The sequence below is a fragment of the Pyrus communis genome, chromosome 17 (genome assembly GCF_041283825.1).
Source record: "Pyrus communis isolate YQ-2024b chromosome 17, ASM4128382v1, whole genome shotgun sequence".
In the NCBI taxonomy this organism is placed as follows: domain Eukaryota; kingdom Viridiplantae; phylum Streptophyta; class Magnoliopsida; order Rosales; family Rosaceae; genus Pyrus; species Pyrus communis.
In genome coordinates this window covers 1460957-1473779 of record NC_142581.1, presented here as the reverse complement: position 1 = coordinate 1473779, position 12823 = coordinate 1460957, and the positions used below count along the sequence as shown (strand labels likewise).

Below are 12823 nucleotides of genomic sequence, written 5' to 3'. Positions count from 1 at the left end.
AAATTTAAAATAAATCTAGTGTTAGATTACATATTGATTATAATCCCGATGTAGTCCTTAATTCAAAATAATTAATGTGTATTTTATTTAATGTCTCCTATTAAATATTTAAATTTATTAGCATACAAATTTTAATTTATTTTTTGGCCAAAAAGAATTTTTTTAATTTATTAATTTTATTTAACATTCTTCGAAAGAGTCAATTAATGTACCTAAATGTATGTACTGAAATATATGTACCGAAATATGTGTACCTAAATATATGTGCTGAAATGTAATATAATGAATTTAATATACCTAAATAAAGAAGACAAAGTACATCGAAATATATTGTATAACAAAAATTAGTTTCTCTAAATGTTTACAACAAAATATATTACGATAAATGAAATGAAAATTATAATTACAATGAAATAAAATTAATACATTAAAAAATAGAAAGAAAAAGAGAAAAAAATTAAAATATAATTAATAAATGAAATTATTAATGTATCAAGCGACGTAGATTTTGATCTTACACTTGATTTTAATATAAAAGTCATCTTTATCAAGAATTATAACGGAGTTTTCATTTTTTTTTTGTAAGTCACCACATCTTTCGATATACAAAAAATTGTCTCAGAATTTGGTAGCATTTTCTGTCGTCAGACACTTAATTTTAATGTTTACTTTTACTTCCAAAAAATTGTCTTCGTCCGCACCTAGTAGTAGAACACAGCGCGCGGAAGTCTTTTGCCACGAACGTCGTTACTGGAGAAGAATCAGGTACGCAACCCATTTGTTCTATTCAATTTTCTTTCATACCAGTCGATTGGATTCTTCAATTTTTACTTCGTTTGCTTTGTTTATCATCTTCTGCTCGGCACTTGTTGGTTCCTGTCAATTTGGAGGTTTAGGGTTTCTGTCAAATTTGAGGTTCTGGGTTTCTCCGTCTCTGTCCATTTAGGGCTTTTAGGTTTCTGAAAAAGTTCACAATTTTGAATTATGGAACCGTAGAAAATTGGTTACCAAATTAATGTATTACTAATTAAACTCACAAGTGGCTAATTAAACGACATTTCTTAAACGATAAATCATTTGAAAGGGCAGCGATTTAGCAATTAAAAAGCAGAGCAGTCTGCTAATTGATTGTGTTATACTTGTACCTGTGTGACAGAGCGCATTGGCGTTGTAAGATTCATATAGCCGACCCAACTTAGTGGGATAAGGTTCGGTGGTTGTTGTTGTTGTTTATACATACATGAACGTTTCACTTTCTGACAAAATTTCTACATCGACGCATGATTAAGTGTAATAGGTTCCTTTCAAGTTTCCAGTTATATTCTACCTTTTATTTGTTATCAGAACACCAGAAAATGATTCCTTGTATTTTCTCTTTACTTTTCTTAATTAATTCTAGCTATGAAGAAGGCAAGAAAAACCAAGGAGGCTGCAAGATCATCTAAGAAAAGTAATGCTAATGAGGAAAATGTTCCGGTACATCCCCCTGCATCTGTGCGAAAGCGAAAGGCTGCCTCCTCTAATGAATCAGAGGTGGTTGATGATTCTGTAGAGGATAAACCATCTGTGGATGGTGTTGTGGACGACATCCAAGCTATGGACAATACAAATTTCGGGGCCATCATCTTAGTTACAGACGATACAAATGTTGGGGCCAACGTCTCAGCTACAGCTACAGACGATATAGATGTTGGGGTTGATGCCAAAGCGACAGAACCTTTTCCAGGAGGGCCAACAGATACATCATTGCTAAAGAGTTTTAAGAGTCATGTTGCTGCGGCAGTTTGGAATAATGAGGTATTGTTAGTTTGGGTACCTAATAGCATTTTTAGCAACTTACCTGTTCCATGTTTTCAATCTAAATATCATATTTGATTTTTGTCAAAAGGAACGTGGTCCGCTAAGGTGCATGTCCAAGTGGAATACACTGAAAGAATGGAAATGGCAGGACAAGCAAAATAATAACGCTTTTAGGAAGTACATTACAGAGTCATGTTTGTTACCGCTGCTGGAGTGTACTTATCGAATTGTTGATAAGATAGTGGTCTCTGCTTTTGTTGAGCGCTGGCAGCCAGAGACTAATACCTTTCACCTACCATTTGGTGAGATGACCATTACTTTAGACGACGTTTCAAACCTCATAGGTATAAGAAAAGAAGGAAAAAAATTTTATGATTGCATAATATCAAAATTGTATCTTTACACAGATTAAAATTTTACTGATTTCAATTTCCTTTTTAGGGGTTCCTATCACAGGCAAGGCGATCTCTTTACAAGCGGATGATGTCATGAGTAATCATGAACTATTGGTAGAGTTATTAGGGGTTAATGACGAGGAGGCAACCGAGGCTTTGAGCGAGTTCAATGAAGAATATGTGACTCTTTCTTGGTTACGAAAACATTTTGAAGGTGTGAGTGATACAGACTCAACGGAAGCAAATAAGTGTGCAGCTAGGGCTTACTTGTTGTACTTGTTGGGATGTACTCTTTTTGTGGACAAAAGCGGGACTAGGGTACATGTTACTTATCTAAGACTACTTAGGGATCTTGTTGCTGTAAGAGGCTATGCATGGGGTGCTAGTGCACTAGCTTGGTTATATCGTCAGTTAGGGCAATCGACTAGATCTAAGGTCAAGCAAATGAGTGGCTATATGACCTTGTTAGAGGCATGGGTGTACGAACACATGCATCTAATTTGTAGCCCTAATTATGACCAAAATTACTCTGATATTGACCCTCGTGCTTGTCGTTGGAAGCCACGAACGTCTAGTGGAACCACGACAGATGACTTGCAGAAGATGAGGAAAAAGTTAGATTCTTTGACAGCCAACCAGGTACGGACATATTAGGCGTTACTGATCAAATATAACTTGTAGTGATACCATTATGTCTAATGCATGTATATGTATCTTTTTCAGGTCACCTGGGAACCCTACACATCTCGAAGACAAGCACATCCGTTTCATGAGATAACATACTTTACTGGGATGTTAAAATGCTTCGACGTTGTTGAGCCTTACTGTCCTGAGAGGGTACTTAGGCAGTTTGGACGTGTCCAGACAATTCCAAAGGCACCGTGTGTCCTTCCTCGAAGCACAAGAGCAACTCATGCATCAGTTAACAAGGTATTATATAAATACATTGATGGGATGTGGGATGGGTGGCAGAATCACGTCTTGCATCAAAATAACCGAAGCAGCCCAGTTAGCGTTGCATCAGATGTTGTCTCAGGGTACGTGGACTGGTACCAGAGTATCTCATCCTTATGTTCACAACCCAGCACATAGTACTTCCTCATTTGACCCACAATATACCTCGCACACGTCATACTATCAGGTAAATAGTAAATATTTTAATTTGAGTAGAAATTGTTGTCGAAATTGCATTCACTCGTATTTGGTTATTATTTGTTACAGGATCGTGTGCAACGTATCCTGAACGTCACTAGGCGTATAGTGGACATGGGGAAGGAAGTTGCATTGAGAGATTTCCCTGATGATGTCTACAAGGCAGTTGAGAGCATACAAAATCTTTTAGAGGGTAGAAGTTCGGATGGATGACTATGCGTAAGAACTCATCAGATTTGCTAAGTAAGCAATCTAAAACTGTATTTGAAATCACACCCAGTTACTTATGGCACAAAAATACAATGCGATGAGAGTGATATTTTCACCGTAAAAATCTTTCTGTATGCGCTTTAAATTCCTTATAGAAACCTGCACAAAATCAAACCAGAAAAAATAAAACTTCGAAACTAAGAATGAGATTTCGAGGAAACAAAGTGTTGGGGAAATTTTTTTTGCACTTACTGTTGAAATAATCTGAAAGCAGGGTTGATGCATCAGGTTATGAAGCAGTAGACTCAGAGGGAATGTCAGCACTTTGTACAATAAACCCAAGGAAAAAGAGAGCCTACAAGTTTAAGGGAGGTACTCCAAAGTAATCACGGATTGTTTTCCTTTTTAGGGAGGAGGGAGGGTTCAGAACAGAAGATGGGCTCTCCGATGCAGCTTCGGGGGTCTTCTCGAAGGTCTTGCTAAAGTCAGGATCCGACATAGATTGTTTCTTCTGTGACGGGGGAGTACTCATTTTGGGCATACTAATTGGATTTAGTGAGTTTGTTTCGTCTAATCCTTCGGCTGATGGACACAAATTTCCGGAAACCTTTGAGGTATGCATCATTGATTCACTCATCAGAAGCTTTCTACACTCTGCGCTTGGGATTGCCATAACTCTTCTTCGAACTGTAGATGGTGAGCTTGTGCTTGTGGAGTAACTATTCTGAGAGTTCCAAATGCGAACCTATCGAGATGAAATATACAAGTCAAAAGTTGAATCTAAAATGTTATAGAAAAGGAAGTTTTAACGAAACATTTCTAGTACTGTTCACTTTTAACGAAATACCACATTTTTACCTTTTTGTCCTTTTTCATTAAAACTAAAGTTTTTTTAGACTTTACATTAGTTTTCCTTATAGAAAATGGCAAATGCATTCTGAAATTTGATGAATGTACAATCTTATATATGAACTGTGACTCTGTCTTGCATACCGTAAAATCATCTGATGACGTCGCCATCTTCCCGACCTCAAACTGGGACCTATTCGAAGTCGCAACAAGGTTCAGTCATTTATCAAGAAATATCGAAAACCAGCAGCATTCGGGTAGGAGAGAAAACATACCAATCTACTGCTGTAACTTCCCTGTCATGGCCTTTCAATACGACGGGATCTTCCTGAGGCTTGTTTACCTGGTTGGCATTGCCAATAATGTCATTCTCGATCCAACACCAGTAACAATAGCGCTTTAAAAAACAAATGTTACCTGCCAAATATAGGCATTTCCATCGCTCGAGCCACTGACTATGTGAGCAGCATCGGGGCTAATAACTGACTGCAATTACATGATTGAAACGAAGACGTGTAAGTAGGTGGGAAATCGCACAAACTGGATTAGTGCACTGCACTTGTAAACAGCAACGTTTACCTTGACAAAAAATGTTTCAATCTGGCATCCGGTGAACGCTTGCACAGGACCCTTATGTAGCTTAAGTACGTTATACAAATATATGCTGACAGAAAACATAAGGGAAAAATGAGCGTTATAGGCTGAAAATTTGATAGTTTATACGACGTCCGCATATTATATATATGATGCACGGTAACTCTCCAAGACTTGAAAGCAATTCTGGTTTCTTATGCTAGGAGCTACTAATTTGATGGTTGATCGTCCGGGGATATGAGCTGAAATCTCAAGGCACCAAATTTCTGATAATGGTGTTTTGAGCAGGCGATTCAGTACACAAAAAAGAAAAAGATGTGCTTATAAGAGCCAAATATACCTGTTGTCCATGCATGACGCTGAAAGCAACACTCCATTGAAATCTTGGGATAAGCTAGTTATACCGTGCAATCGTCTTTCCTGAAGTGAAAAGAATTGCTCGCTATCACGACATCGTCATATATATCTATATAGTTGGAGGCTGCTAATGTCCAACTATCATAACAACTGACTGAGTACATATTGAAACCATGGACTGTTTATTTCAGTAAGTGTATGAGCAAGAGGATGGTTGCTTGTTGCAGGCTTTCTGCTAAGCTGTCATGAGCCTTTGGCTGTTTTTATTTTGTTTCGGGTTTTTTAATCCTTATAATATAAGAAACCATAAACCAGCAATGATCCTGATATCATCAAGGCGGACAGAAAAAAATCTATCACGGTTCCAGACATACCTTCTCAGTTGACTCCGGTTGAGGGCATGTCTGTGTGACAACATTTTTCAAACTTCTGGTATCCCAAAACTTTACAACGCTGAAATGAACCATAAGATCACATTAGTATGATATAACTTTGACAAGGAAAATGGCGTTCAGTTATTCTGTGTCATTGCCAGTGTTCCTACATACCTGTCCACAGCTCCGGCGGTAGCAATGGAGACCTCATCTTTAAGATAAAGAACTGATGTGATGCTCATGGAAACAGCCTGGAAAAGCTGAAGTCTGAATGAAGAGTACACAACAATTTACTAAGACGAGCCATTATCAGAAACAAACCTTTCTGCACCTTACACGCTTTGCCCGTGGAACAATATGAGCCCCTTTAACCACTGCAGTTGAGCTGCCAGAAATTGTTATAAATTAGAACTGGAAAATAAAATCAAATCAAATTGATCACGACAATGAAAATATACTCTACGAGAACTTGTCTACCATATAGAAACCTCCCCCTGCATATTTTTGGAGCTTGAATTACATCTCATATCCCAAAGAGCAAAGGAGCCATCTCTCGAGCCAGAGACAATAACCTCTGCCGGATAAGAAGAATTATTTCAAATTAGTTGTATTTCTGATTAGTCGTAACACAAAATAGCACAAGCAAATTAAAGTACAAAAACCCACATACAGATGAAAATATAAACGTACCGGGATTAGTTGGATGAGGACACAGAGATTTCACACTTCCTGTGTGCCCCATCAGTACTGCAGTACATTTCTTTACCTGAATATCCCATACCTTGATCTGGGAGAAAATAGAAAAGGCCCAAGGAAAAACACAATCTTAAAGAAACTGAAATAGCTGTGATATGAAGCGAGAAATACTTAAATGCAACTTTCCTTGTAAGCTATACCATATTTCATAACTTTGTATTCCTAAGTTATCTGTTATTTATAGCACATTGCAGTTAGAATTTATTCCTAATTACCGCAATCTCATTTCCTATCAGTTAACGAAAATGAAACCATTGCTCAGATTGTACTCTACACAAGTAAACGGGCTGGACTAGAACTTAATCACTTACAGTCTGATCGCCAGAAGCTGTCATAATTTGAGTATCATCCTGCAAAAATATTTATATTGCAAAAAACACATTAACACTAAAAAGATGAAAACTTTGAAATTTAAATTTGGTTCTCCAATTGTTTAACGGTTTAACCCGCCTCCCAAATCAACACCAAAAGTAATTCAAAACAAAGGATTGCTCTTTTGTCAGTAACTGATTAACAGCAACATCTTCGCTTTTCAGTTGACATAGTAACAGCAATATCACTTCCCAATTTCTAATAGTTCATATGTAAAATCTTATTCCACAAGAATTCCAGCTTCCGCATTTCACCATTCAATCAACTATTGTGTGCAGCATATATGAAGTTCTATATAATTGAAGGTTATTGAGATAATAATTCTAAAGTAGAGGAAAAAGTTATGGATTATACCTTAATCCAACAGATATCGAACACAGTGTTATGATGTGCAACCCAATCGCAAACCTTAGTTTTATCTGAAACCAATAACCCAAAGACCAAGTTACTCACAATACAACACAAACAGTATCAATATCAGCAGTCTATATCAATCGATGGATTCGATCGCCAATTAATCAACCTGCATTTTCTTGGTGAGATGCAGATGCAGAGAATTTGCTGCGCGTATCGAACAGGCTCAGGTACCCATCCTCGTCGGACATGGCGATGATGTGTGAGCTTTTCCAAGTCTACACAGAAACAGAAAGCAAAAGTATGTCAAGAAAACCACAATTTCTCGGTGTCAAAAAAAGTACGATTCGTGATTCAGAAACGCTGAGACGAACAGATTTTATACCTTGCCGAACGAGATTGACATCGGAGGGCCATTGTGCTCTGCAGCGATGGCGCCAATTTCGTAGAAATCCGATGCTAGGCCATTGACGTACGGCCGCTTCCGAGCTGGAACAAAAACACAGCGCTTAGTAATCGTGAGATGCCCTAAAATTGATTACTAAAAAGTGTAGATTTAGAGAGAGAGAGAGAGAGAGAGAGAACCTCTGAATCCATGGAGCTCTCTGAATCTGATGTCTTGGAAGAACGATTGGGGCTTTGAGATCTCCATCGAAAGCCTAAGACCGTAAATTCGACTGAAGAATCGTTAGACGGCAGCAGACGGCGGAGCTGCGGAGGAGGGAACTCTGGCGACCGGGAAAGAAATGAAGAATTAAGGCTTGTCTTCTTCTTCTTATTGTTTATGTGCTTTTGGGACTTGGCGCGAGTGAAGTTTGGCGGGAAAATGAATTTCATGTAATTGCTGAAAGTCCGGCGGATATCAGCTCGCGCCAAGGATTTATTTATTTGAAGTTTTAAAGAAATACTTTTTGTACCGTTTATTTTAATAAATTTTTTTTTACTATTCATTATACTTTTATTGTCATTTTTATTAAAATTAAAAGTTTTTAAAATTTTTTTGTTAGTTTTCTTTTATTTATTTTCTTATTGTTAAAGACTATTTTGCTATCTATCATTTTTCCTTTTTAGTAAATGAACTTTGATAAAGCAAAAATTTACCCTTGGGTTCCGATTTTAACGTGGGAGTTATATTTTTTTTTTTTAACAAATAATATTATTTATATTAAGAGGATAGGGAATGGGCTAAACTTTATAATGACTGGTAATAATATAGTTCAAGTTTATCTTTGATGAGAATCGAACCTAAGACCTCTTACTTACAAGTGAAGATGAATACTACTAACTAATAGTACTGAGTGGCAGTTTGCGAACTTGTTTGGGAAGTGTTCATAAATAATTGAAAGCGCTTTCAGAGAAGAAAAAAAACACCTTAAATGCTTTCAATAAGAAACACATAACTTAAATGCTTTTTCTAGAATTAATTTCCATTCCAACTAAAAATTAATTTTAAAAATATTTTATTTAAAATCGTTTTTAATCATTTAAAAGAACGATTAATTTAGACCCATTTAATGTGCACACCTCTGAGATAAGCCCAAGTCAATTTTGTTGTTGCAATTAAAAGCCCATACAAAATGGATTTGTAAGTTCTTTCCATAACAGCCCCAAAACTATAAATTTACAATTTCTTCGATAACCCGAGCTCGCCAACCCGACCCGTATGAAAGTCGGTTCGGCTTAAGTCTTAACCTAAACCTCTACATTACAGTCTCTTCAGCCTCCGCGCGCTCTCTTTCTCTCTCTCCAACTCCCGCCCTCCCCGCGCTGCCGCCATGGTCAAGCACCCTGCCGCCCCGGTGAAGCATAAGCATTACAGGCCTGCTGTAAGTTCGAACACCTCCGCCGTCTCCGATAAGCTCACCCATATATATATGTAATTAAAATTTCCAATATTTAATTCCACCATTTTCTCACACTTTGCCGTTGATTTTCCCTCGTAATTTGCAGGGAAAGAAAAAGGAAGGAAATGCCGCGAGGTACGTCACCAGGTCACAAGCTGTCAAGCAGCTTCAAGTCAGCCTTCCCGTCTTCAGGTTTGTCTCTGGTATTCAACTTGTAATTTCTGTATTTTCATATTATTTATGTATTTTATGAATTATGTGTTATTCGGATTTATCGATTCAATTACCATTACTGTTTTGTTGGGAAAGAAAAGTAAGCTGTGTGATGAATTAATTCATGTTCGTGATTTTGGAAATTATAGGAAGTTGTGTATTCTAAAGGGTGTGTTCCCTCGGGAGCCGAAGAAAAAGGTGAAAGGAAATCACCATACTTATTATCACTTGAAGGATGTTTCCTTCATTCAGCATGAACCGCTGCTCGAGCAGTTGAGACAGATCAGGGCATACGAAAGGAAAGTAAAGAAAGCCGATGCGAAGAAGAACAAGGAGCGCGCTGCTCTTCTGAAAGAGAGAAGACCCACTTACAAATTAGATAGAATTATTTTGCAGAGGTTTGTTGACTTTTTCTTATTGTTAAAAAGTTAGTTGTGTCTGTGTTATTGTATATAGAGCTTCTGACTGTTGTTTTTTGGTATGTTTGGAACTGCAGGTATCCGAAATTTGTTGACGCACTTAGAGATATAGATGACTGCCTCACAATGGTTCACCTCTTTGCAGCATTACCTGCTATTGAGGACAGAATTGATGTGAAACGCATTCATAACTGTCGGAGGTAGATATTTGAACCTTTCTAAACAAAAGGTGTTCCGAAGTATGATATGATGCTTAAATACTTCTAGGAGTTCATCATTTTGTGGAATCTTCCCTTAATATAGATGTTGCTTTCTTACCAGGTTGAGTCACGAATGGCAAGCTTATATATCTCGGACTCATAAGTTGCGTAAAGTCTTTGTATCTGTTAAAGGCATATATTATCAGGTATGGTTATGTACTGTACATTGCTTATTGAAATCTTTAACTGGCCATTTTGTAATATTTGGGTATGAATTCTTGCGCTGTTTTTCCATGCAGGCCGAAGTTAAGGGGCAAAAGGTTACATGGTTGACCCCTCACCCTTTGCAGCAAGTTTTGACTGATGATATCGACTTCAATATCATGCTAAACTTTTTGGAATTCTATGAGGTTATATTTCTTTGCATTTCAATTTTTCCTTTGTCATCCGTGCTGCAAAAATGTGGTTCGTTCCAACTAACCAATTACTTGGAATGAACTCTCGCCCTCCCTATGGTGCAGGCTCTTCTTGCCTTTGTGAATTGTCATTTATATCGTTCCATAGATGCGAAATACCCACCCATTCTTGATTCTCGATTGGAAGCTTTAGCAGCAGGTAAGAATTTATACTAGTTGCTTATGATATTACAAGTTCCTAGCTTGTCTATCTATTAATGGATTTTCTCAACTTTTCAGAACTTTATGCACTAGCAAGATACCTCGATGCAAATTCTCAGTCCGCTGTGTTGGATCCTCAAGCTTCTAGTTTGTCTTCTGGGAATGGTGAGAACAAGAAGATTGAAACTTCGGTTGAAGAGTCTGAACTAAGACTTGCCCAACTTCAGCATCAACTGCCTTCGAATGAACCAGGTGCATTAATGCACCTTGTTAAAGATGTTTCTAGCGAGGATGAAGAGGATAATGATACAAAGGAGTGTAAGCAACTCTTCAAGGATATGAAATTTTTCTTGAACCGTGAGGTGAGTCTTAAAGTTTAAATTTGAACTTGGTAGATCTTATTTAAAAAAAGTTATAAATTATCTTTTCAAAAATAACCAAAGTGCAAAATCACATCTTGATTGATATGGAAATATGAAGCAACTTTGGTTCATCTAGTTGATGGGCAATAAAATTATGTCTGAGTTTATTACGTTAATCTTTTTTCTATATTCAGGTTTACAGAGAGTCGTTGCTTTTCATCATTCCTGCTTTTGGTGGCACTGTTTCCTGGGAAGGTGAAGGGGCTCCATTTGAGGAAGCGGATGACAGTATTACCCATCAGGTATACCCTTACATTTTTACTTTGTTTTTTAAGGCTGAGTCGTTGGCTGTACTGTGGTGTCTCTGTTTCTTTTCCCCACAGAAAAATAAATAAATAAAGTAAAAACCGAAAAGAACTGATTATAAGCTGACAACACTGTTTTTATATTTTCCAGATTGTTGACCGGCCAATGCATGGTCGTCAGACCCTTGCCAGGGAATATGTTCAACCACAATGGGTTTATGACTGTATAAATGCTCGGATCATTTTGCCTACTGGGGGTTATTTGGCGGGAAGGTAATATTAGGAGACATTTTTCTTTGCCTTCCTTGTATATAAGTCTCTGTTTTTTACTGTTTTGTTTAGCTGTTAACCTCTCTGCCTTGGACCCTGGTGAAATGACTAGTTATTATTTCATTTAGTAAGTTCTACTGCATCCGCTAATATGTTTGTTTGTACACACCTTGGTTACATGGATGGATAGACCTTTACCCTTTCTCTTTATAGTTCGATAATAATAGTTTCAGATGGTAAGATCGTTAATTTGGGTGCTCTTTTAACAGGGATCCTCCCCCGCACTTGTCACCATTTGTTGACAATGAGGCCGAAGGTTATGTTCCAGATTATGCTGAGACCATCAAAAAATGGAAGTCTGGTGGTGAAGTCCTCCCCCTGCCAGGTGTGGGACAGGAAGATTTAGATGATCCTCAGAATTTACTGGCTGAAGGTGTCATTGACCGAGCAAAAGCAAAAGAAGCTGCTGAGAGAAAGAAGAAGGTAAACAGGTTTTAAATAATGATGCTGAGATGTGTTATTTTTCTGCTGTGTGATTTCGTCATGTGCATAGAGACCTCATCACTTGGTCTTGATTGATGCTAAGTGCTAACTGAATTCTGGTGTGATACAGATGATGGCTCTTGAGAAGCAGTATCATGACGAATTGAATATGGAGCTTCAGGGCATCCAACATCCATCATCTACCTCGAATGTAGATAATCAGAACTCTGCCAAGGATACCACCGAGGATGCGGAAGAGTTTGATCCTGATACCGATCGTGACAATATGTCTAAAATGTTAATGTCCCGTAAGAAGAGGGGCGTGCTTGAAGCTATGGAGGTAAGTTTAATGATAATTTCCTGCTATTTTCGTGGATTTTCTGAAAACATGAGAAATTGCTGCTTGTACCTTGTTTCAAATCAATGATTCTTGGGTGCTTCGTTAATACAGAAAGGCAAAAAACGAAAGAAGGACCACGTCGAAGTCATCAGGGAACGGAAGAGAAAACTTATAGAATCCCAAAAGTAAACGGGAGGGCTAAGGCAGTCAAGAAAACTGCGCTGTATGGTTTTGTTATTGACATGCTGTTTTCGGAGCACAAAAATCTGAAGAGAGTGTTGATGCGGCCATGGAAATTTTTGTGTTTAATTTTATTGTTGACTTGAGTGACTTCTGTAATCTCTAGTTATGTTTGAACTCCCAACATTGAAGCTGTTATAATTATCGCCAATTTACACAAGTGTTGATATAATATGCCCTTTCTTTATAGTGAAGTTTCTTAAAACCTTTTGGTACTGTAGAGGTGTGAAAAAATAGGATAATGCTACGGAGGTTATTTATTTAAATCATACTTGTAAATTATATGGCGTAGTTGTTGATAATAGAATTAAATCAAG

At 37.5% G+C, this 12823-nt stretch overlaps 3 protein-coding genes across 7 annotated transcripts; 2 read left to right on the top strand and 1 right to left on the bottom strand.

Moving 5' to 3' along the window:
- Nucleotides 1-561: 561 nt before the first annotated feature.
- LOC137749474 (protein MAIN-LIKE 1) lies at nucleotides 562-4459 on the top strand. 4 transcript variants are annotated; one of them, XM_068489571.2, is made up of 7 exons: nucleotides 562-765; nucleotides 1400-1797; nucleotides 1889-2144; nucleotides 2242-2834; nucleotides 2919-3336; nucleotides 3417-3590; nucleotides 3967-4459. In XM_068489571.2, the coding sequence occupies exons 2-5, from the start codon at nucleotides 1402-1404 to the stop codon at nucleotides 3285-3287; spliced, it is 1614 nt and encodes a 537-aa protein (XP_068345672.2). In that variant the 5' UTR covers nucleotides 562-765; nucleotides 1400-1401; the 3' UTR covers nucleotides 3288-3336; nucleotides 3417-3590; nucleotides 3967-4459. The 4 variants fall into 4 exon arrangements, with proteins under 4 accessions (XP_068345672.2, XP_068345671.2, XP_068345670.2 ...); XM_068489570.2 differs by having other exon boundaries at nucleotides 3846-4459; XM_068489569.2 differs by having other exon boundaries at nucleotides 3832-4459.
- LOC137749475 (uncharacterized) lies at nucleotides 3583-8066 on the bottom strand. 2 transcript variants are annotated; one of them, XR_015958478.1, is made up of 17 exons: nucleotides 7799-8066; nucleotides 7599-7702; nucleotides 7383-7491; nucleotides 7214-7278; nucleotides 6799-6837; nucleotides 6422-6518; nucleotides 6209-6305; nucleotides 6053-6116; nucleotides 5906-5982; nucleotides 5732-5810; nucleotides 5341-5420; nucleotides 4986-5070; nucleotides 4824-4892; nucleotides 4682-4749; nucleotides 4551-4599; nucleotides 3810-4302; nucleotides 3583-3716 (listed from the first exon to the last, which is right to left on the bottom strand). XR_015958478.1 is itself a non-coding variant. In XM_068489574.2 (16 exons), the coding sequence occupies exons 1-16, from the start codon at nucleotides 7863-7865 to the stop codon at nucleotides 3913-3915; spliced, it is 1539 nt and encodes a 512-aa protein (XP_068345675.2). In that variant the 5' UTR covers nucleotides 7866-8066; the 3' UTR covers nucleotides 3785-3912. The 2 variants fall into 2 exon arrangements, 1 of the variants encoding a protein (XP_068345675.2); XM_068489574.2 differs by lacking the exon at nucleotides 3583-3716 and having other exon boundaries at nucleotides 3785-4302.
- Nucleotides 8067-8857: 791 nt separating this feature from the next.
- Nucleotides 8858-12666, top strand: LOC137707773 (pescadillo homolog). The gene is made up of 13 exons (XM_068446692.2): nucleotides 8858-9039; nucleotides 9164-9249; nucleotides 9420-9668; nucleotides 9767-9889; nucleotides 10011-10095; nucleotides 10189-10299; nucleotides 10411-10504; nucleotides 10585-10868; nucleotides 11063-11170; nucleotides 11325-11446; nucleotides 11713-11926; nucleotides 12057-12266; nucleotides 12378-12666. Exons 1-13 carry the CDS (start codon nucleotides 8989-8991, stop codon nucleotides 12453-12455), a joined length of 1815 nt encoding a protein of 604 aa, XP_068302793.2. The 5' UTR covers nucleotides 8858-8988; the 3' UTR covers nucleotides 12456-12666.
- The last annotated feature ends 157 nt before the right edge of the window (nucleotides 12667-12823 follow it).

Coding starts and splice junctions, on each gene's coding strand:
- LOC137707773 (XM_068446692.2), top strand. CDS start 8,989: ATGGTCAAGCACCCTGCCGCCCCGGTGAAGCATAAGCATTACAGGCCT. Junction 11,447..11,712: donor GGGGGTTATTTGGCGGGAAG/GTAATATTAGGA, acceptor CTCTTTTAACAG/GGATCCTCCCCCGCACTTGT. Junction 12,267..12,377: donor GCGTGCTTGAAGCTATGGAG/GTAAGTTTAATG, acceptor TCGTTAATACAG/AAAGGCAAAAAACGAAAGAA.
- LOC137749474 (XM_068489571.2), top strand. CDS start 1,402: ATGAAGAAGGCAAGAAAAACCAAGGAGGCTGCAAGATCATCTAAGAAA. Junction 1,798..1,888: donor CGGCAGTTTGGAATAATGAG/GTATTGTTAGTT, acceptor TTTTGTCAAAAG/GAACGTGGTCCGCTAAGGTG. Junction 2,835..2,918: donor ATTCTTTGACAGCCAACCAG/GTACGGACATAT, acceptor TATCTTTTTCAG/GTCACCTGGGAACCCTACAC.
- LOC137749475 (XM_068489574.2), bottom strand. CDS start 7,865: ATGGAGATCTCAAAGCCCCAATCGTTCTTCCAAGACATCAGATTCAGA. Junction 6,519..6,798: donor CAGCTTCTGGCGATCAGACT/GTAAGTGATTAA, acceptor ATTTTCTCCCAG/ATCAAGGTATGGGATATTCA. Junction 4,600..4,681: donor GAAGTTACAGCAGTAGATTG/GTATGTTTTCTC, acceptor GACTTCGAATAG/GTCCCAGTTTGAGGTCGGGA.